Raw genomic sequence first — 22125 nt, forward strand, 5'->3', positions numbered from 1 at the left:
CTCTCCCACTGGGGCCGGTTGCCAGAACCACCTCGCAAAATGTCTCTGAACCGCATTGGAAACGCGCGGAAAGGTGACTCGTGACGCGTGCTCATTGCTTTGCATTAAATCCGACCGTAAAGTCGATGCAGTTCCGTTTTTTCATTATAAATTTGATTTATGTAAAGTTTCACGGCGATATCATCAGCCAGGTGAACGGAAGGACGCACAAAGGCGCGTAAATATAACGGCATATGGCATTCAATAATACGTGTCAGAAATATTCAACTGAAATTCACTTTTAAAGATTTTCTGTTAAATTTGTATTTACATATATATGCAAGGGGAGCGGTGGTGCAATGCCTAGTATACTATGCTACGAACCCGGTAAAAGCAGACTGATTTTACAACGTAAAAAAAAACTGTCAATTTAATTCCAACTTTCTTAAATACGGTTTGAGTGGGAGTCCTAGCACAATATGTTGAACACAAATCTGCGATAAGCCCAACGACCTGAGTTTGATTTTCACCCATGATTCGCATAATTGTGAGAAATATCTGAAGCAAACCTGAGCACCCCTCCACCCCAGCCGCCTCTCTCGAGTCACTCACAATGACCAACATGGTGATGTTCGTTCAAACAACCCCAACTGTTGATATTGAATGGGGAGCCCTTCATCCAGCAGTGGATTGACAAAGGTGCTGGAAAGTATTACTTATTGATGTTCATAAATAGTGTAAGTGAACCACACACGATTGCACATGCAAATCAAAAAAATGTGAAGGTGTTTAGTGGTTGACTACATCGCAGGATCATTGGAGATGGTGGCAGTTTTGGGAGGCTTTCATCCAGCAGTAGATTGACAAGGGCTGCCGATGATGACAATGATGCAGATTTTTTTTTTTTAAACATCTGCCATAAAAAATAAAAAATGCCTTCGGGATATACCAGATTGCCCACGTGCTGATTTGTTGCTGTTGGGTTTTATTTTTTGTCTTCAGAAGATATGAAAGTAAATGTATTCTAACATTAACATTTCACACCATGGCAGGGAAAAATGTAATCTGAACATTAGCGGTCAGCTTTTGTTTTAGCCTGAGAAATATCCACACGATTAACACACTATGTTGGCGTATATCGACTGCCATCTCCATTTAGGGTGCACAGCCCTTGATCTATCCGCCAATTTGCCCGACCATTAAGTGCGTTGCCTTGGGTTAGGAATCAAAGCATTGCTCTTTCATATGTCTAAGTAATATAAAGCGGATTGCCTGCCAAAGCACGCTTGGCCATTTCATTTTAATGATGGTGGATTAAAGGGACCGCTGTCTCTCAACAAGTCCCAGCAAAGCTCTCTGGATCATGCTCAAGTCGTCAGCTTTCCTCTGCCGTAATCACTACACTTGCAACTGTCTTCATTGGCCCTTCATTATTTGTCGTATCGCAGACGTGGCATTATTATCAACCAAACGCATCGTGCGTGTAACGTGATTTGATCAATTTAGCATACGATTCTTTTAATTGGAATGGTTAACAAAAAAATCAGGACTCTCGCAAGTATGCTAAATAGGCACGCGTATGAAAGGGCTATTATCTGAAACTGCGATAAATTAATTAACCTGTCAAGTCAGAAGAGTGTGAGCTGAACTTCTTCTGAACAGGTCCATGCCCATTAGTGGATTGAAGCGACTCAGCTCAATGATAACAACCACATTAATCATTATTATTTTTTATTGTACAATCATAATGTTTGCATGGGATTATGATGTGTAAAAGCAATCTGTTACCAAAGGCCACATGCGTCATCCTTCTAGTTATGTTTTACTAGTTTGTATTCATGTTTCTTTTAGATGTCCTGTGCACTTGCAACACAGTCTATGTGCTTTACTGATGGCGAATGTAAATATTCAGTTGCTTGAATATTTCCGAGATAAAACTTTCCACGTGTGTAAACATATATACTGTAAACATGTAAAAATAACAATAATAATGTGCACCCCTTCATCAATTCACCACTCGATGAAAGTCTCCACATGCAATCCCAGTAATGGGGATTGTTTGACCATACTTCACCACACTTGTTATTGCAAAGAGATGACTGCGTATGATCGGTGTTCGGACTTAATTACAGTCTTGTCAGCGTGGATTGATGAAATGTGATGACCCAAGACTGGTGTAGATGTCACCCCCTACTAACGCTAGCCACGGCTGAGAATTGAACCCAGGTCGCCGGGTTCATATTGCTCCGCACGAACCACTGCGTCACTGCTCCACTCGCTTGAACATGAACATACATCCTCTGATAATAACGTCGAGTTTTAGATTTCAGAGAATGTGCCTGTTGTCATGCTACTCGTTATGAACGTGGATTCAGGCATGTTAACTTCCAAGCGCTCAAAACACGATCGTTGTCGAATTACAAGTGCACTTGCATGCAGATGGCAGACTGGAGTTTGTGCTGACATTGTAAAACTGTCGTCCAGCCCACGCTGAGCGCTCACACTGAGAGATTTGACAATGTGAGTTTAGGCTCGCGTGGACACTCGAAATTAAATCCAGCACTTGTCCTCTTTCGTCGTTACATGTTATCGTTAAATTGCTTTTCATTTTCCGTACGCTTCCCTTCCACGTGTTGCACGCCCTAAGGTATAAAATCACATTCTCTTTGGCTCCGATTAACGTTGGGCGAAATTTTCATCCGTGGACATTCCGAATTTTCAGCCCCTCCGCTTTCCTTTCTCACGAGAGCCCTGCGAATCCTAACATCCTAAATAACTGCAGCAATTTCCCTGACGTCCTTGAAAGAGGAGATTCTCTGTTTTTCGGATGTTTCATTCGAAATAAGAACGTAAAATAATATGACATTACGGTTAAGGTACTGAACGTAACAAGAACGTGTGCCCAATACGGATTTTGCGGACTGGTACTTTTTTATATATTCCTATACACTTTTAATTTTATCATGAAACATACCACTAAAATATGCCACTCAAATATACCACTAAAATATACCACTAAAATATACCACTAAAAATTACCACTAAAATATACCACTAAAACATACCACTAAAACATACCACTAAAATATACCACTAAAATACACCACTAAAATACACCACTAAAATATACCACTCACGTCCTTGACACACAGTGCACTGCAGAAAAACCCCACAAATTTCAGTTGTTGCTATAGACAATGCATTTTTTTAAATGAAAAATTATAGAACGTTGCAAGTTCATCCCTTCTCTTCTTTCTCTTCTTCGTCTTCCTGAGACGGGTAACCGTCGCGTTTGCCGACACGGATTGCTCTGCCGTCCCGATGACGTGAACATCAAGCCTGACGCATCCCCGCCGCGCAGCCATTGGCAAATTGCCTGGGCCCTGGCAGCGCGGCCCAAAAGGAGTCAAATCCCTTCGCGGGTTCCCGACGGCAGAATTTGCGACATCATTGATGCGACAAATTGACACGAAGTCATTTGGGATTATGAAAATGCCTTCGGCGCTCCGGAAGTTTCGTTCTATTATTTTTTTTTTGCGTGTGTTTGTAAGCCACGCATGACCAACTGCATTTATTTCTCCCCCCCCCCCCCCAAAGAACGTTTGCCCATTAAGTGCCCTGTGGAGGCTTTTGGCTTTTATCTTAGCACCATCCGGTAGAGAGAGCGGTGGCACCCGGTGGTTCGCGCACCACACTATGAACCTGGCGACCTGAGCTCATTTTTCGAGCCGTGGCTACCAACGGCGGTGAGCGACATCTGAATCGGTCCTGGGACCACCCCATTCACCAAACTTGCATGCGCTAGTGCGGTGAAGTATGGTCAACTAACGGCAGAGAGCAAAATACACAGGGGAGCATTCATCCAGCAGTGGATTTTCCAATGGACTATACATTATTGTGAATTGCTATCACATGCACCATGCACATAGAAAGACATGGAATAGGAATCATTGCATTGACATCGTGTGGATTTGCATTTTAGCATATGGCTGTTGTGGACGAAATCTAATACCAGTTGAACGTGACAGTGGCTTGTGATATGCCGTTGCTTTACCTTTCAAGTTAACTTCGTATTATACCAACATTTAAATAATTGCCCCGATTATTATCCCCGACTGACAAGACAGTGCAGGCGTACTTTTTCGTTCAAATTTTTGCTTGAAAAGCGCGGGCATAGTGTGGTGTATTTTCTTGTCGCTCCCACCACCATTCGGACTCGCAGCACACACTTATATCTCCCCAGTGCCCGCTGTCCGTAAGCACGACCGTGAGGAACGACCGTGGTGCCGGGATCGCCGTCCCGCGCTGTGGGCTGTTCTGTCGCGACAAACGCTCCTACCCCCACCACGACCATAAGCCCTCCCCCCCCCCCCCCGCTGGTTCTTAAGAAGCACAGACAAACGATATTCTACGCCGCACAGTCGGCGGACGGAGCAGCCGATGCATCCCTTACCGTAGACGGTTATCTTGCCTTGAGCCGTGTTCCTTCCGGCGGAGTTCGCCGCCTTGCACTCGTAGGAGCCAGTGTCCTCTGGCTGAACGTTCGGGAGTTCAAGGACAGCGTTCGACTTGGACAGCACGACCTTGGTGGGCAGATCTCCGTCGATCTTTCTCCAGGATATCCGGGGAACGGGGCTGGGGATGAAATGAGGACGGCGCTTTACCTTAAGGCCACGGGGAACGCCGCTGTTGCGCTCGATTCATCTCACCGTAACTCAAGCCACCGCTAACTTGTTTATTTTTTTTTCGGCCTGTACCGCTCACCGCCTTCATTTGTTCGAAGCCAGACAACTTGGGCTCGCGTGTGTGTGCGCGCTCACAATGAAAAGCTAACTCAATCGTGTTATCGGTTTGGCGTAATTATTTGTGGGGGGGGGGGGGGAAATGTGTCTCCCCTGATGGAATCAACGTCGGCCGGATGAGTTTTGGTTGGCAAGTTAGCGGTAGACATTCCAAAATTCACATTTTCAGAGCAAGTCTATCCGTTATTATATGACCAACAAAGTGACGCTTAGTTTAATGGCTCTGGAGGGTTATTGATAGGTTGTGTGAATGGTTGTGAGCATATTTCCACCTCGCCAGATATCCCTTGCACACCACGCAATGTACATTTTTTTTATTCTAATTACAAGACCGTAGTCAATGGTGAAAGCCATGCTACCTTTAAGGATTTGTGTCGGGATTAATATTGAACTGTCATTGTTGATTAATTGGCATGATTAATCCGGAAATTAGCATTTTTAATAATAGAAAGTGGCTGTTGTCTGAAATCCTTGCTGATCAGTCAAACTCACAGCTCACGGCTTTGTTAAATTAATTATTTGAATAATGAGCTAATTTGGGGTTTGTTTGTTTATTTATTTGCACTGTTGCGTATTATGCTTCTTATATCCTCACAAAGAAACCTGCAGCGACTCTGGTGATCAACTAACCTGGGGATGCTCTAAATAAGGCCCCTGATGTGCAATTGTTAATGAAAGGGAAGTGTTAAAATGTGCGAAATTGGCCCCGATAGACAACATGTTTGTTTTGAGACTACATAGCGTTCTTCTGGTCCTTTAATTGTGTACATTAACCAGCACCATAAAGTATCGATTGCGCGATTTACCCATTTAGCGATTTAATAAATAGCCACGATGCATTGTCACGATTGTGGTGAATGATAGTGCCTATAGTGGCTGTGTGGGACACATTAACCCATTCCATGCAACACCTACAAATTGGAAATAATCAATTCATGAAAACAGCAGGATCATTGATATTAATCCATGAATTGAGGCATCGTTCGACTCCTAATTATAAGACAGTACAGTATACACAGTTGACCTGCATTTATAACAATCACAGGCATTTGTCCTCTGAAGAAGAATCATGCAAATATCTGAATCATATGCCGTATTTGAGCTGTCAAAAATATATTTTTGGGCACGACTCATACGCGGAATTACGCCATGTTGCATGGGTGCAATATGCAGTATATATATTTTTCACGTGCTAATTATACGAAGTGTACACAGTCCCATAGCCGGCACGTAATGACACATCAATTCATTGAACCATAAATGCATTCTCGCGCTCGCAATGCACGCACGCGTTTGCATGAGAATCGATTGCTTCCCGTTCACATTTGACACCCGTCATTAATTCCTGCCAAGTCCTGCGGCAGAGGTGGCGTTGGAGGCGTTCGCAAAGTTAAGCCGACGCTCAGGGTCCTCCCAAGCAGCTCAAGGGACCCCGAAATTCACGAGAGAGAGAGAGCGAGAGAGAAAAAAAACCCAATTCGGTGAACCAAATATCAGTTCCAATTAAAAATCCTCATAAATACGATGATCTAATAAAGAGAGGAAAAGGCAATTACTCATCCCTATCTTGAATTCGTGTCAGTATTTCTTAGGGGTGGGGACGTGGGGTCAAATTAAGTTCTCCTTTGGGCCCCCAGTGGGCCAGCACTGCCACCCATTACCCCTGCAGCCTTTATAGATCCTAACTGAACCACGACGATGGTACAAAACAAATAACAATTGATTCGCAAATCGTATCATGACCTCGAATCGTGCCAATATGTTGAATGATGTGGCGGGGGTGGGGGCGGGGGGCGAATCTCCGCTTCTCCACCGACACCACCCAGCCAAACAGATCATTTAACACCTCTTGACAATAAATCTCTGGCGATAATCGTATTGCATGTTGCAATGTATTTGCTGTCGCGCGACTCTGGTGTGTGCGTGTGTTACCCGTTCAATGTGCAAATTATTTATCATATTTGCGGAAAAATCGACAACGTTCACTGAACTCTACGTTGATTGGTGGTGTCTCTTCACAGCTTTCGTGACTTGAACAACCACCCCGATACCCCAACCCCAAAGCACGCCCTCGGTATACACCATGGTATACTGAATATCACAGCACAGCGAACTCTTCTTATGTATATCTCGATTACCTGATAATCCTATCCTTGAAATGTCCGCATCCTGGACAGATCTGTCCAAAGGTCTATCGTCCGCAAAGCGGTTGCTTCTTATTTTCGTATTTTTTTTTTTTACAATTAAAAAAGGAGCCACCCAGAAGTGGTGGCAAATGCATCACATTGCCCATGTTGGTTCCTCGTTCTGCAGCACGAATGGAGGTGCCTTTAAAGATCTGCCCCACAGTGCCCACCGCGTGAGATCAGAGTGGAGCAATTTCACTGTACAACCCGTGATTGATTCATTCTGTCCAGCACAGAAGTTCAAACAACGGTGCAAGAGGTTTCCTACCCGAATACAACGATATGAATGGGTTTGCAACAGTTAGTCCGTCGGCAGGTCGCACATGGCCTAAAGTCTGGGTACTCCAACCTACCGCTTCAAACGCGTTTTCCAGTGTGGAAGAGTAGGCCAAATACCCTCCAAGAGGGACTCTAGAGCGCCCTCTAGTTGGAGGCACTTCCACCAATGGTGGCACGAGGCTAAAAATTGCAGGGCTGCGCCTTTAAGCGTACGGTCGACATCAGCGCGACAACGTTTTCGTGCCAATGAAATCACCAGCCAATCCGACTTACTTTCCGAGGGCGAAACATTCCAGGCGAGCCATATCCCCTCTCAAGACGTGCGTCTTCGAAGGGAAGCTGACCTCGATCCGGGGCTCATACTCACCCATGATTCCTGCGGAGAAGACCGGCCCAGGTCACTAAGAACGAAGCGTTGCAGCTTAACACGTACCGGCGGTAGGCTTTCGAGACAAATCTTATCCACAGTAGGGGTCTTCGGGTTAGATTGCGTAACTATAACGGTGTCGTTCAACCCGCCACCGCCCGACACACAGTCAATTAGTAGGGTTTGTCAAGTAAATAAAACATGCCAATTCGTTGCTAGTATAGAACACCGGTGTGTTGGAGAGTAAACACACAACATTTACAATTTGAGTACGACGTTTCGCCAGTAATTGCAACTAGCAACATCAGGCGACAGCCAGAGTTGTGGAGAAATCCTGTTTACTTGCATTTGATGTTTCTTGCAACAACAACAACAACAACAAAAATCCCACCTGAGACTTTTGTGTAATTATTGCAACGTGGCAAAAAATATATATCCTCGCTGCCTTGCATAGCCACTGGCCTGAAGGATGTCCCTGCAGTATGTCTTATGCATTATCTCATTTCTCTTTTCAGTAATCAATATTTGCAGTGCTATATGCAGGTCAGCAGATGTTTGGTTAGTACACACATGCACACAGACTGAAGGTGGTGAGGTTATTGAGGAGGGATTTTTTGTTGTAAAGATTAGAATTTTGGAAGATGCAAGCTTCAGACAAGACAACATGGGATTGTATTTATCCTGAAGCTAAGCTGATGGCCTGATGAGAGTTACCACAAATGGTACAAGCTGTCACGAAGCAAATGTCATTCATACATTCCTACAAATTGTATATTTTGCACGGAGGGCAAATTATGTCAGTTGTACCCATTAAAAAAAAAACAATTCCCATTTCCTGTAGTTCAATAATAATTATTTCATTTTTGCCAGGAAATCTTAACAAATTATCATCACCATTTTTTCTTGAGGGCACTCGGCCGCGTTGTCATCGTTTATTCTGGAATGCAGGCGGACACCACAGTGCCAAAAAAACAACCTCTGCAGGCAATTTAATCATACTTGCTGTACTGCCTCATACAGGCGCCTTGCTACTCTGTGGGGGGGGGGGGTGGGGGTGGGGGGAGGTCCCTCACAATCACGGTCCACCAGCCCCGCCTTCCGAAGGGCCAATTGAACAGGCATGCAATGTTCTGCATTACAAGGCATTCCTTTCTATCGCTTCCAACATTAGTCACTGATTCAATGTTTAAGTGCCTTTCAGGTTACATGGTGGTTACAGCGATCGACACACAACCATAATCAGGGGCCATCTCAGCCCTTCATATTTTTGAGTGTCAATAAAAAATGACTGATCCTGCCATAGGAATGTGGAATTTCCACCATGGGCTCAATGTAGCAAATGTAGATTAGCACCGCATTGCTTTTTGCTTTTTTTTACCGGTCCGTGCTGCTTTTTTGAGACCCAGATTGCAGTCAGGGTGGCACAGTAGTACCACTTTAGCCTCGCAGCCAGAACACCCTGGTTCAATTCTCCACTCGGGTGCCTTTCTGTGGAGTCCGTATGTCCCCTCCCCGTCCCCCCCCGTCCCCCCCCATCCCCCCCTGGTCTGCATGAAATTGTACCGGGTCGTCCACTTCCATAGCTAAAAAGTAACATTCAATGTGAGTGGTAATTGAAAGAAAAAAAACCATCCCAACGCCGAAAGGTTACCTGCAACAAAACTCAAATGGGGTTAGAGGCAACAACGTTGCTCCATGAAAGAAAAACATAAAACATGGAGAAACTCTTCTGAAAAATGCACCTGATGGTAAAAGCTGAGCAGGTTAGAGTCTGCGCGTAATACTTGGACGCGTGATCCCTGTGGCTTCAAAAGTTATTGCAGGCTGGGGCCTGCGAGGCGGTGAGGAGAAAGCAGTGTTGAGTGTTGTCCCCTCGTGTGCGTGGGGTTTACTCCGAGTACTCTGGCCAAACATCCCAAACAGCAGGGCCCTCCTGAACATATAACGTTGAGAATCAGTGGATGCTTCCCTGGGTGAACGTGTGTCATAATACGAACACTAAATAACAGTGGCGGACACTCAGAGCAGGAAATGAGTGCCGTTAGGTTGCGGTGGCGAGATGTTAACTACCTCGCCTCGTGTACAGGAGCTCATGGGTTCAATTCCGACCCTGACGCCTGCATATTTGGAGTTTGAATGTCTCTCTCTCTCTCCCCATGGTCACTTGGACTGGTCTCCGTGTCCTCCGACTTTTCCCTCCACATTTAGAATCATGTAGTCCCGCGTGATGACAAGCCCCTCCGTCGAACTATCACACGTGGCCAGGTAGCTTCTAAACAAACAAACAAACAAAAACCTACATAGCTCGGAGGGCCTTACCTTCGCGAAAAAAAATAATCAAAGAGAAGTAAAACTTTTAACTGTCAAGTTGTGCTCCCGTGGGTTGCCCTCGCTCACCACCGGACTTGAGGACGAGCGGTGTGGCCGGGCTCAGCGCTCGCGTGCTCGTCACCACGTTGGTTACGGCGCACGTGTAGCTGCCGACGTCCGAGTTCTCCACCTTGGCGATGTACAGGTTCCCCGTGGCCTGCGACACGAAGCGGCGTCCGTCTGACTGCACGGTGATCGGGAAGTCGTTGAATACCCAGTCGAAAGCGAGCTCTGGAAAAAAACACCGGCGGCAGTGTGTGTATGTGTTGACGAGGGGAGGGAGTTTTCCCCACCACATTTAGAAACAACACGCGTTTAGAGCATTTGTCTGCGATACATTTCCACGTGATAAGCCACTTCGTTGAGCTGCCAATGGTGGCCAGGTCGCTACTGAAAAGGAGCTGCACGTGTAGCTCCTTTCGTGGTAAAATGAAAAAAAAATAGTTTAATGTTTCAATCGTTTCAAAAGAGGGCAATGCACGTGAGATGACAACCACCATGGAGTGGGAGCAATGCGATCAGCTCACGCACAGGGATGGCGACGATGTGGCGAGGCCTTCATCCAGCAGTGGATAGAACGTGGCGGCCGACTGTACGTTGGCTTCCACTCTCACGAACGTCTCCGTGTAATCATAAGCTGCCCTTCTTTGACAGATATTCACGAACAATATTTATTATTAATCATATAAAATATTAAATGTGGTTTTTGGGGGGTGGGGGTATAGCAGCGTCGCAGTGATTGGCGCATTGCGCTGTTGACCTGAGGGCCTGAGTTCGATTCCTGGCCAAGGCTAATATAATCGTCGATCGACATTCAAATTGGTCTTGGACCGCTCCTTCACCAATCCACACAGACAAGAATGGTAACGGATGGTCATATTCTTAGCTCTTTCGGTAAAGTCACGTTGAAGGGAAACAATAAAATAATAAAATATATATAAAACAATAAAAATTCTCACGACGTTTCGACCTTAACGCAAACGGTCACCTGATGATGACCGTTTGTGTTATGGTCGAAACGTCGTGAGAATTTTGTTTTATATATGTTTTATTATTTTATTGTTTCCCTTCAACGTGACTTTACCGAAAGAGCTAAGAATATGAAGTACTGCAGTCACGAAAGCTTTAAATCAAAACGAACGGTCAGTTTACCCCCTCGATTGACAAAGTACGGGGGAACTCCTTCTAGATGGACAACTCGTCTTTTTGGAACTGCTTTTTGTGTGTTTAGTTTGTTGACTCCCCCACGCACCTCCGATTAGCGCGGTTTGGCGATGTACGATGCTAAAGAAGTTCAACATACAGACAGACAAGGATTGAAAAACAGCTGTGACCTGGGAGGGTTATAATGATTATTATATGTGGTTATGGAGAGTTGTGTGCAGTTGGTAAGAGCGTTAGTGATGGATTGTGATTGGCGATTAATAGTTTTGACAGTGTGTGTGTGTGTGGGGGGGGGGGGCAGTGCTGTGAAATGTCACACAGAGAGTCTCGTAATACAATAACAATGATGCTGAGCGACCAAAGCATAGCACAGGCAACAGCTGGTTTCATGGCGGTTGTGTGCATGGCAGCAATGCATCTCTTCCTATGAACTAAGCCGCGCAACGCGGCATTCAGTAACCCCCCCCAAAGACGTGTGATGAATCTGGAAACAATGAACTGATCGAGCGGCAGGTAAGACTCCGCTCTCGCGCAGCGGGCACTTTAAGGCCGAGCGCGTGTGCTCTTTGGCGGACGGGTGACTTTTTAGACTGGCACATTATGGGGATTATTGACCCCAACGTTGAAATATATTTTGGCCAAGGTGATGTATACTGCGCTGCCGGAACGCGTGTGTATCGCCTCGCGTCACTTTAACGGCGAGCGCTCAAAGTTACGGTTTGAGGAGGTAATTATTTTCAATAAAAAAAAATGCACCGCTGTGCGCCATCCTTAATAACGTAGTGCATGCCCCACATTAATCCGTGTGTGACACGAAATTAGTTGGTGATGCTACGTTGGCAGTGGTGCAGGAGTACAAGTGACAAGCAAAACAAAATCAACACATTCATCAAACAGACCGTGCGCGCCCTTAAAAATACAAATACATAACAGGTGACGTTTCGGGCAATGGGCCTTCTTCACAGTACATACATGGGTACAATGCACACGCTATGAAGAATGAGCCATATCCCCTAAATGTCGCCTCCTATACATGATTATTTTGAGGCAATGTTGCTGACCCAATGTGTTAAGTATATTTTATTATACGCGTAAGCGCAGCATTATGAAACACACATGCACTACTTTGTGTTTCATAACGTGAGGTACGATTGTAATTAGATGCTCCATCAACCAAATGTCTCACACATTGCATTATACATCTTCTTTGGTTCTTTCGGTAAAGTCACGTAGAATGAGAAAAAAATAATAAATTGATAAAATAAAATAACACAATAATATTCTCACGACGTTTCGGCCACAACACAAGCGGCCTTCATCAGGTGAAGGGACGAGACTGTCTGGTAGGACAGCGCATCAGCATTATACATATTGCACGTGTGTCAGCACGGGTGGAGCAGTGGCAGAGCGGCGTTGCGAACCCAGCGGTCTGAGATTGATCCCCAGCCACGGCTAAGATCGGTTGCAAGTGACACACCTGAACGAGGTCTCGGGGCTGACGTTATTGCTTATTAATTCACAAGCGTGCTGTCAACGCACTTATGGACGAGAGCCTCTCCACACAGTTGCAGGTCATGGGAGTTTTGGACCGTACATCGCCACGCCATTGACGTGGGAGCATAGTACAGGACAATAATTGAATCAGCTACACGACCATCTGCTGACGACGATGGAGCCCTGCAGTAGCCCACACAAAGTTGTTGTTGTTGTTTTTTGCATGTTGGTCGTCAATCCGAGCGCTACGCAGGCTCACAACAGCTTAGCTTCAGGGATGAGGGGCAATCCCAAGTGATTTGGTCACAGACGGAGTCTTACTTTGCGCATATATACCGTAGCAGTGCGCACGCGTGCTTCGGTTAAGCATGCTGCACGCATAATACGCTCGCCGCAGGAACGGGCAATGCTGGCATGTGGTTAAGAACAAGACTACAACTGCGAGGAGCAAAGGAGTGTGGTGCCAAGGGGAGGGTTGAGACCTTGGCTCCGACACAAGGTTGCTCCTGGCATACCAATTACGCAACACGTTAAATCCTGCGGTGGGGCAGCCGCGGCCACAGTCTAACCACGATGCTTCCGTGCGCCACGGCGTTGCGCACCGCTTGTCCCGAGTCCTGTCATGTGTTTGAAAGCCAAACGCTGCAGAGTGCACACCCACGTGACAAACAGTCTTTCGCATCGCAGACGTTTAGTCAGGCCCCCCCCCCCCCATGGAGAAATGCCGCGGTTTTTTCGCGCTGACTTTGTTATTGCTTGTAAGGAATGCTAAAGCGCGCATACGGTAATGTGCCATATGTATTAAATACGGCACTGTGAGATGCGGGGCCGGAAAAAATCTGTAGCCGTTTGCAATACAATTTTTTAAAAAAACCTACTTGGCAAATTCAGTACGAGTGTAAGCATAACGACCATTTGTTTACCCAGCATAAGCCTCGCTGAGTGTCAGGACTCATTTTCGAGAACATTGAGGGTGTTTGGCCAATTCCTTTAACGAGTGTTTGGCTTCACGTGGGAAGGAAACCAGAACTCCCAGAGGAGCCCCCACTCACTCACACGAGCGTGTGATGCAGGATACTGCGGCCATCTCATAGCCACCTTGCAGCTCCATGTCCACACCATGTGTGAATGTATGCATGTTTTATTGCCAGAAAGGGTAAAAACAATTATTATATTGTGATAGTGGCAAGGGAGGTCCCTTGATGTAGCTGCTCACCCTGAGCTCTCAATGTCCTGATAGTGGCATTGTCTTTGTGCTGGTCGCCTTTTGGCGTCCTCTGGTCTGACACTGTTTGAGACTCGGCTTTAAAGAAAGCTGTCTCTGGTGTGGACCAATCTATTCAAAGACAATGTATCATATACTACCAGAGCATGTTTTTTTTGCATGTTCACCACTAGCATGTATCTGGTTAATGCAGACATCATTCCTTGCAAATACGTTTCTGTTTGGTCAGTTTAACACGTAGGCTTTCGCGACCAATATCATCCATAATCGAGGTGTTTGGGTGAGAGCGCGTAAATATATAAATGTGTCGTTAAATCCCGCCACCACCCGAAACAGCCAACTAGTAAGGGTGGTGGCGGATTTTAACGAAACATTTATATATTTATACGTGATCTAACCCAAAAAAACCTCGATTATTTATGTTTGGTGTTTCAACATCATAACACAACTGTTTTATTTCCAGAAAGGGTAAACCCAATTCTTATATGTATGTATGTTAAACTTATTTCGCACCGTACATAGCCAACCATGCCCATCAAACTAAACATTTGCAAAAGCCCTCGTAGTCAAGTCTGCTACGCTTGCGAGATTGAAGAGATTGGTGGTCTTTAGCGTGGTTTTGTTGTATAACAGTTGATGGAATTCAAACTTTCACTCATATTTACAACGCACAACCGATGAGCACGGTTTGCTCTGTACGATGAGAAAGAAGTTACAACATACATCATAAAAAAAATTGCACCGCTAACAAAACTGCCTTTTGCTTATGTTATGCCACTCAGTTCCAGCCATTAACTAGTGGGTGTCTGGAACAATTACACAATCCTAGGTGTGTAAGTGGTAGCAGAGCAGGGTGTGCTTTCTGCAGACAAGGATAATTGTGCTTTCAGCAAACACATTGTTCTACGTAGTAATCACTGGCAGAGAAGAAGATATAAATTACAACGAATTTTAATTGCCACGAACAAGAGGCAGTTTTTGCTGTTTTTAATCACGTGAAAAAGTACAAAACTTTGCTTCAGAAAGAAAACAAATACAACGAAAAACAAACAATTTGTCAAATTAGCACGTGTGTGTCCGAAGCAGAGAATATCTGCATGGTGAGCGGTAGCGTAGCGGTTAGTGCACTGCACTAGTAACTCGGAGACACGAGGTCGATCCACTCTCACGTCCAACACCCAGTGACGATTATCTGAACCGGTTCCGGGCTTCCCCTCGCTCGACTCAGTATTCTAACATGAATACCCTGCTGGTGCAATGTGTAACCTTCCCCACTGGTGAGACAAAGGCGTGGTGCTGGCTACACACTCCCTCGTGCTCTGTGCCAGCCTTCGTAGCCTCTGACGAGCAGCACTTGCCCCAAAAAGGTTTGTGAGAACTTTACAGGGGAGGGGTGGGGTGGGGGGGGGGATCTTTATCTTTGCCATTGTCTTGAATTCGTGCATTGCTGCTACATCATTGGACCTCCTTTGCCAGTGCCTGTACGCCTTTTGGCGTCATCTGGTCTAGCACCAATTGAGATTGAGACGAGGCTCTAAAGAAAGCTGTCTCTGGTGTGGACCAATCAGTTTCAAGGACAATGCATATCTTATCAGAGTGTGTGTTTTTGTTTGCCATTTGACTGCAAGTATTGTGGTTAATGCAGACATGAATCATCGTAAAAAAAGGTTTCAGTTTTGTTGCCGGAAAAAAGGGGAAAACCCCTATTATTATATTTCGGTGCTGGCAAAGGAGGTCCAATGATGTAGATGCTCACCCCGAGCCCTCATTACTTTGATAGTGCATTGTCTTTGAGCTGTGTGCCTTTTGGCGTCTTCTGGTCTAGCACCAATTGAAACAAGGCTCTAAAGAAAGCTGTCTCTGGTGTGGACCAATCAGATTAAAGGACAATGCATATATTATCAGAGTGTGTGTTTTTGTTTGCATTTTGACTGCAAGTATTGTGGTTAATGCAGACATGAATCCTCGTAAAAAAAAGGTTTCAGTTTTGTTGCCAGAAAAAAGGGGAAAAACCCTATTATTATTATTATGTGTGCATTGCTGTTGCACATCCCGTTAGATTAGTTATTTGATATTTTCCACAGTGCAGGTTCTTCAAAGCAAAACAACACATCTACTTTTATGTGAATAACTTGCCACTTTAACTGTATCCTCATTAAGCTTTTTCTTTTATTCAGATTGTAAAAAAACACACACACATATGCTGAACGTATCCCTTTGCTAAATTGATACAGACTACAAAGCCCCTGATTGAAGCTGTGAGCCATAAACTGCACACACACCGCGGGTATTCAACAACAGAAATAGTCACCCTCATGTTTTGTAAGGCATGTTACATTCGGCTCCTGCCATACAAGCATCCACTTTCTTTTGCTCCGATCAATAGTCAATTTAGAAGTCATCAATCACGCAATTGCCAGCATGGGTCAACAGTGCAGGACCTCCAAACGTGACGCTTGCACAATATAAATATGAATTCCATCCTGCTAATACGCTCGCTATTTGAACTCATTTAATTGAACGAAACGGTTTTTTCCCCCCCATTACACAGCAGCAGTTTTTTTTTTTTGCAATGGTGCTAATCGGGAAATTTCGTAAATTCGCGAGTAGCATTTAAAGCGCGCTTCATTAATGTCACTTTTTGGTTTGTGATTATTATTTTTATTACTTTCCAAGCGCCGATGCCCCTTTTTTGCGGCGTGATTTGACTCAAAGCCCTGATTTACTGGAATGTGGAGCGCGGTGTGGTGGTCGAGTTAGCGGGTATCGATTGCGCATGCATAAGCGTCGCGGGTCGTATTGAAGCCGTTGCCCCGTGATTCATCACCTGCAGCCGAAACTGGGGGAAATAAACTCGGCCCGCCTGAAGGATTTAAAACCTCTGGGCCAAAATCAAATTAGTTCGCCACTTAGGGCGGCAGATGCCAGGACACCGAATCGATTTGGCATTCCTTGTCCGTTACCTCTGGACTCGCGTTTTCACACATCAAGCTACCGCATTTTGCAACCGGTCACTTGCGTTTTACGGGATGGGCGTTGGCCTCCGGTTGTAGCAGCGAGTTTTTAGAACGTGTTGGAAGATGAAGGGGCACAGCGATGGCGAGATATTAACTACCTCGCCTGCTATACAGGAGATCATGGGTTCGATACCGTCCCTGAGGCCTGTATATTTGAAATGCGCGTGTTCTCCCCATGGCCACGTGGATATTTCTCTGGGTCCTCCGGTTTTTCCCCTCCACATTTAGAAATATGCGCTTTTATTATTTCGCTGCTACACATTTCAACATGGTAAGTCACTGCATTGAGCTATTATTTGTGGCCAGATCACTTCTGAAAAATATATTTTGTTTTTCTCAGTCTTACCTGGATTCCTCCAGTCTAAATAAAAATTCCACATTTGGTAAATTAGAAATGCGTTGATAGTTTCGTTTTTTTACTGATGAGAAGCCTCCACATCACTGCCTTGCTCCCAGTGCCGAATTGTGTCGCCCGTAAGTTTATCCGTCGGAAGCAGTGGGCGATAAAATACCGTGATTAGCTCTTTTGCAAATCAATAAAGCCAAGGAATGGAACGCGTCAGAGATGTATACCCGCCGAGGAGATGGAGTGATGTTTTACGTTTTTGTTTCCATGTTTTCCTTTCTGGTTCGTTGCGCGGCTGCTCGGTGGATCGCGAGAGGTGGTGATGGCTTGGCGAGGCCTTAATCCAACAGTGAATTGACCACGGCTGATGATGACAAATCATTCACATCAGCGAAAGCAGATATAGGTTGGTGTGTGCATGACATTGTTCCGCGTCATTGTTATCTCATTTATTTTTAATCATCATCATCATCATCGTGAGGAAACTCTTCATCATGGAATTGAGCAATGGGGGTCACACATTACGTGGGCAGTGAGTACCTGGCAGATTCAACTTTCTTATGAAATCATGGGGGGGGCGGCAGCGTGGGGCTTCTGCACAACCGACCAACGTGCGCTTGTCAGGCGAAGGAAACCACGGATCACCTCTCGAGGTGCCCAGCAGCACCACAATGCACTTCCTCAAGAATGTGCAATGCCAACAACCAGAAGCTGTGGGGCTGTGCAGAATGTTGGGGAAAAGACTGCCGTGCAGGTTGGACGGGAGACGCGATGAAGACGAGTGAGTGCTTGAGGAAAACTCGTGATCTTGATCATAATTGGGATATCTGATTATTTAAGTAATCAATGAATTAACCATTATCGGTGCAATTACTCCGATAATAACTAGGTATTATTATATGTGCCGCTGGACGGGAGGTGATGGGCGTGGCTTTTGACGTCATCATCATCATCATCCACGCAACACTGGCCGTGACTTGTAGTCGGGATTGCTACCTTAGGCGGGCAGAACGTGAAGGAACCACAGTAATCGATCAAAACAAAGTAGTCGATTACAACACTTTAGACGATGAATCAACCTATTCCAACCATTGTCCCAGCTGGAGCTCTGATTTAAGTAATTGACAGGTAACTAGAAGGACTGCACCCCCACCTGTTGTAGCAACTCAGCATCAATCGAGTAAATACAGTATGCAACGGGTCTACATTTTCTGCTTTCGAAAGCATAGTGTTGAGTGCATTATTTAATTGAACGATTGCGTAAATCATGGGGACTGTTTGACCACACTTCACTATACTTACGGGCCAGAGAAGCAGGGTAATACTCAACGCTGATGTTATCCGTGGCCGGGAAACGAACTCGGGCCGCAGATTTAATTTCAATATATGCAAACAACTTCGGCACCATTCCACCCTCAATATATGTGATGGGCTCAACGAGGTTTGGAGAGACAGAATTCTGTGTGGTGCTAATTTCTACAATGTTTATTTTTTTCTCGCAAGGTGAGAGAGTGCGATTTGATTATTATTTTCATTACTATTATTTAGTACAATCAGTTCTACTCACTTGGAAACTAAAATACGTATTGGTTTTGTAGTACTTTTAAAAAAAAAAATACATCATCTCGCATTGTTTTTGCCAGTTCCATATTTTAGCCATTCTTTTTTTGTTGTTTTCAGGCCAAATTGGCGAATCTTCTCTGACGGAATTTGTCACTTCACCGTAATGTAGCATATTTATCCCGATGTGGCTCCCACAGTCACTTTGACAAACATGTTTTCCATCAATTGCTGAGTGCAGTTGATTCTTCATAATGACTTAACATTATTCCAAAGATCTAATGGCCCATGCCGCATTAATTTAAATTGAACCTCTGTGTTACTGTTCATTTGAATTTAGTGTCAAGTAAGAATATCAAAAGGCGTGTTTCTGAACAAAACACAACGTTCCTTTTTGGTGCGTCGTTCTTGTTTCAAGTCAATTAAAATACAAAAACTCGACACGCCTTGTCGCCCCTCTACACGCTTCCTTTGAAGTGTATTCGTCTCCCTCATTCTCGCGTACATGCGATGCAACTTCATTTGCCAAGTGTGCTTGTGCCTGCAAGGGTTTGTGCAATGTCAAATTTTCAGTCTGTTCTTTCGCGACTACGTTCCAAAGGGCGGTATGTGACGTAGATGATATCAATCTGCTTTCATCTTTATACGTAAGCAAAAGAAAATGTTTCCCCTCTTTGTGACGGGAAAGTGTGGTGGTGCGCCTTATAACCTGACAAGTTGGTGTGTGTGTGTGTGATACTGATCACACATTTTGGGTGCGTCTTACTTTCTGGAGCATCTTTTAAGACGGGGAACACAGAACTCTGCCGCCAACAAAAAAAAACAGAAATGAGGCTGGGCCTATGCAATTGTATCGGACTTCAGAAATGTACAATGCGTTAAACTGACTAGCCCGTATGTATGTTGAACTTCTCTCGCACCGTACATAGCCAACCATGCTCATCGGAGGTGCGGGGGAAGGACAACAAACTAAACACCAAAATCAGTTCTAAAGAAATTAGTTTTCAAATGAGATGTGAAAAGGGCAAAGCTCCGGTGGTTTCCTGATATCGGAAGGAAGAGCGTTCCAGATGGCCGCAGAATCGCATCGGAAAGTGTGCACAGCAGTAACCGTCTTTGTTCGAGAGTCAGCCAAAAGCTGCTGCGAGGATGACCGAAGTTCACGTGATGGTTTATGCTCCTTGATGAGATCAGCGAGGTATTGTGGTTCATTTTTTTGGCAAACACTTTGTGTGCAATGAGCATGACCTTATAATGGATTTGTTCAGCAACAGGAAGTCAAGTTTGGCGAGCACTGGACGGACACGGTCGGATCTCGGATCTTGCAGTACCCGTCACGACACGTATTAAACCACCATAAATCACGAAGCCAAATCTGGCATGCACAATCCAATACGAAAGCTGTTACTGTGCCGGAATTAACCGGGAATTCCTGGCCCATGACACTTCTGTGCAGTGTGGAGACGTGGCTAACAACATGTCACCATTGCTTTGCGTGCTGTTACATTTTTGAGCTGCAGAAATGAGATTTAGATTTTTTTTGAGTGCCGCCTGAAAAACGCCCAACAAATATGTTGTTTTGTGGATAAACTGCAAATATAATAATCGATATGCATACAGTAAATACTTACACAGACAAACACACAGACACAGACACAGACACCCCGCATAGATTTAACAGACTGTTGGGGCAAGTGCTGTTAGCGAACACCTATGAAGGCCAACACGGCACACATGCGAATGGGTGGCCAGCACCACGCACGGTCTCCCCAGTGGCGATGTTTACCCACCACATCAGGTACTCATTTGAGGCTGAGTCTACCTAGGGGAGGCCCAGGACTGGTTCAGATAATATTCACTGCTGTTGTGCGTGAGCGGGAATCGAACTCGGATTGCCGGGTACGTAGTGCAGGACACAAACCGCTATGCCACCGCTCCCCATGCAGATACACATAGACATATACGTACATATACAGACAATAATGATACAATCATTATGCAGAGTCAAATTTGCATGAGAAAACAAGGAATTGCGAATGAGCCAATGTTGCTGATAAAAGCTAAATAAATAATATCTCCAAGTTAAAGGGAGCAGAACAACGTCAAAGGCATGAAAGTTTGACAGGCAAGGAATTAAATTAACTTTTACAGCAATGTCATTATTCATTAATATCTGTGCACTAATTATAATAAAGGGAGGAATGTAAAAATATTTCTTCGTAATAAAAAAAAATGCGTATAAAATATTCATTATATTATACATCTGAAAGTATTCCATGGTAACTACATCTTTTTAATTGTAAATTATTTTAGTGATGAACAGGATCACATTTCTGCTATATTTCTCTCGATGACGGATATATTTCTCAATTTTATTTTTTATGCATTGATCGTGACCCACATTTTAGGCCACTCGCAGCGGTGAATTCCTTAAATTTGAATTCCGATGTAAAAAAAAAAAAATCAATTCCTACTCAAATTTAGCACTCGGGTCATGTCATGAGATTATACAAATGTTCAAATTGGAACTCTGAGGCAACAATGGATCACTTCCGCACTTCTGAAGTCCAATAGAGTCTAATTACTCAGTCAAATTATCCACAATTAAAGCACACTGTTGGTATTCTCTCCTCACAGCGTCTGCGATATGTTTTAAGTATCAGAGCTGGAACAAGTCAAATTAAGTGCTTTTATCCGTGCAGTAATTGGTGACGGAGTCCAGACCATCAACTCCGTTGAAACGATGGTGTATATTGATTTAAAGCTTTCGTGACTGCAGGGATTAATATTCTTGGTTCTTTCGGTAAATTCACGTAGAAGGGAAACAATAAAATAATAGAAATATAAAACAATATAATTCTCACAACGTTTCGACTGCAACACAAGCAATCATCATCAGGTCCTGATGATGACTGCAACACAAGCACTCATCATCAGGTCCTGATGATGATTGCTTGTGTTGCAGTCGAAACGTCGTGAGAATTTTATTGTTTCATATTTTTTAAATTTTATTGTTTCCCTTCTACGTGACTTTACCGAAAGAACCAAGAAGACGGTGTATATTGTTTTTATTTAATTCCCCCCGCCTCTATCCATTTAGCAGTATAAATGGGTAAAACCACAGCGAATAGATCACAGGCCAGGGTAAAGTGTAAATGCTCCCACCTCTCCCAAGACATCCTGTCCAGCATGGAGAAGTAGGCCAAATGCCATCTTAGAGGGGATGTCTAGAGCTCTTGCCCACGAAGTTCCTTCTCCAAGCAGTGGCAAGAGTTTGCAATTGAACGGCTACACCCTCACTTTTGCTCGTTTTGTAAAAAACACAACTTTTGAAAC

The 22125-nt window shown here is 44.6% G+C and overlaps 1 protein-coding gene across 1 annotated transcript in view; it reads right to left on the reverse strand.

The window, feature by feature from the left end:
- LOC116951115 (contactin-4-like) overlaps window positions 1-22125 on the reverse strand; it is a 158362-nt gene that overhangs the window by 70696 nt on the left and 65541 nt on the right. The window contains exons 6-8 of the mRNA XM_032969528.2: window positions 10011-10214; window positions 7520-7622; window positions 4433-4614 (exon numbers count right to left, since the gene is read on the reverse strand). Of these exons, the coding sequence (XP_032825419.1) occupies window positions 4433-4614; window positions 7520-7622; window positions 10011-10214 (489 nt within the window). The remainder of the gene's footprint in view (window positions 1-4432; window positions 4615-7519; window positions 7623-10010; window positions 10215-22125) is intronic.

This window comes from Petromyzon marinus, chromosome 42, assembly GCF_048934315.1.
Source record: "Petromyzon marinus isolate PM22_M1 ecotype Great Lakes invasive population chromosome 42, UKy_Petmar_22M1.pri1.0, whole genome shotgun sequence".
Taxonomy (NCBI): domain Eukaryota; kingdom Metazoa; phylum Chordata; class Hyperoartia; order Petromyzontiformes; family Petromyzontidae; genus Petromyzon; species Petromyzon marinus.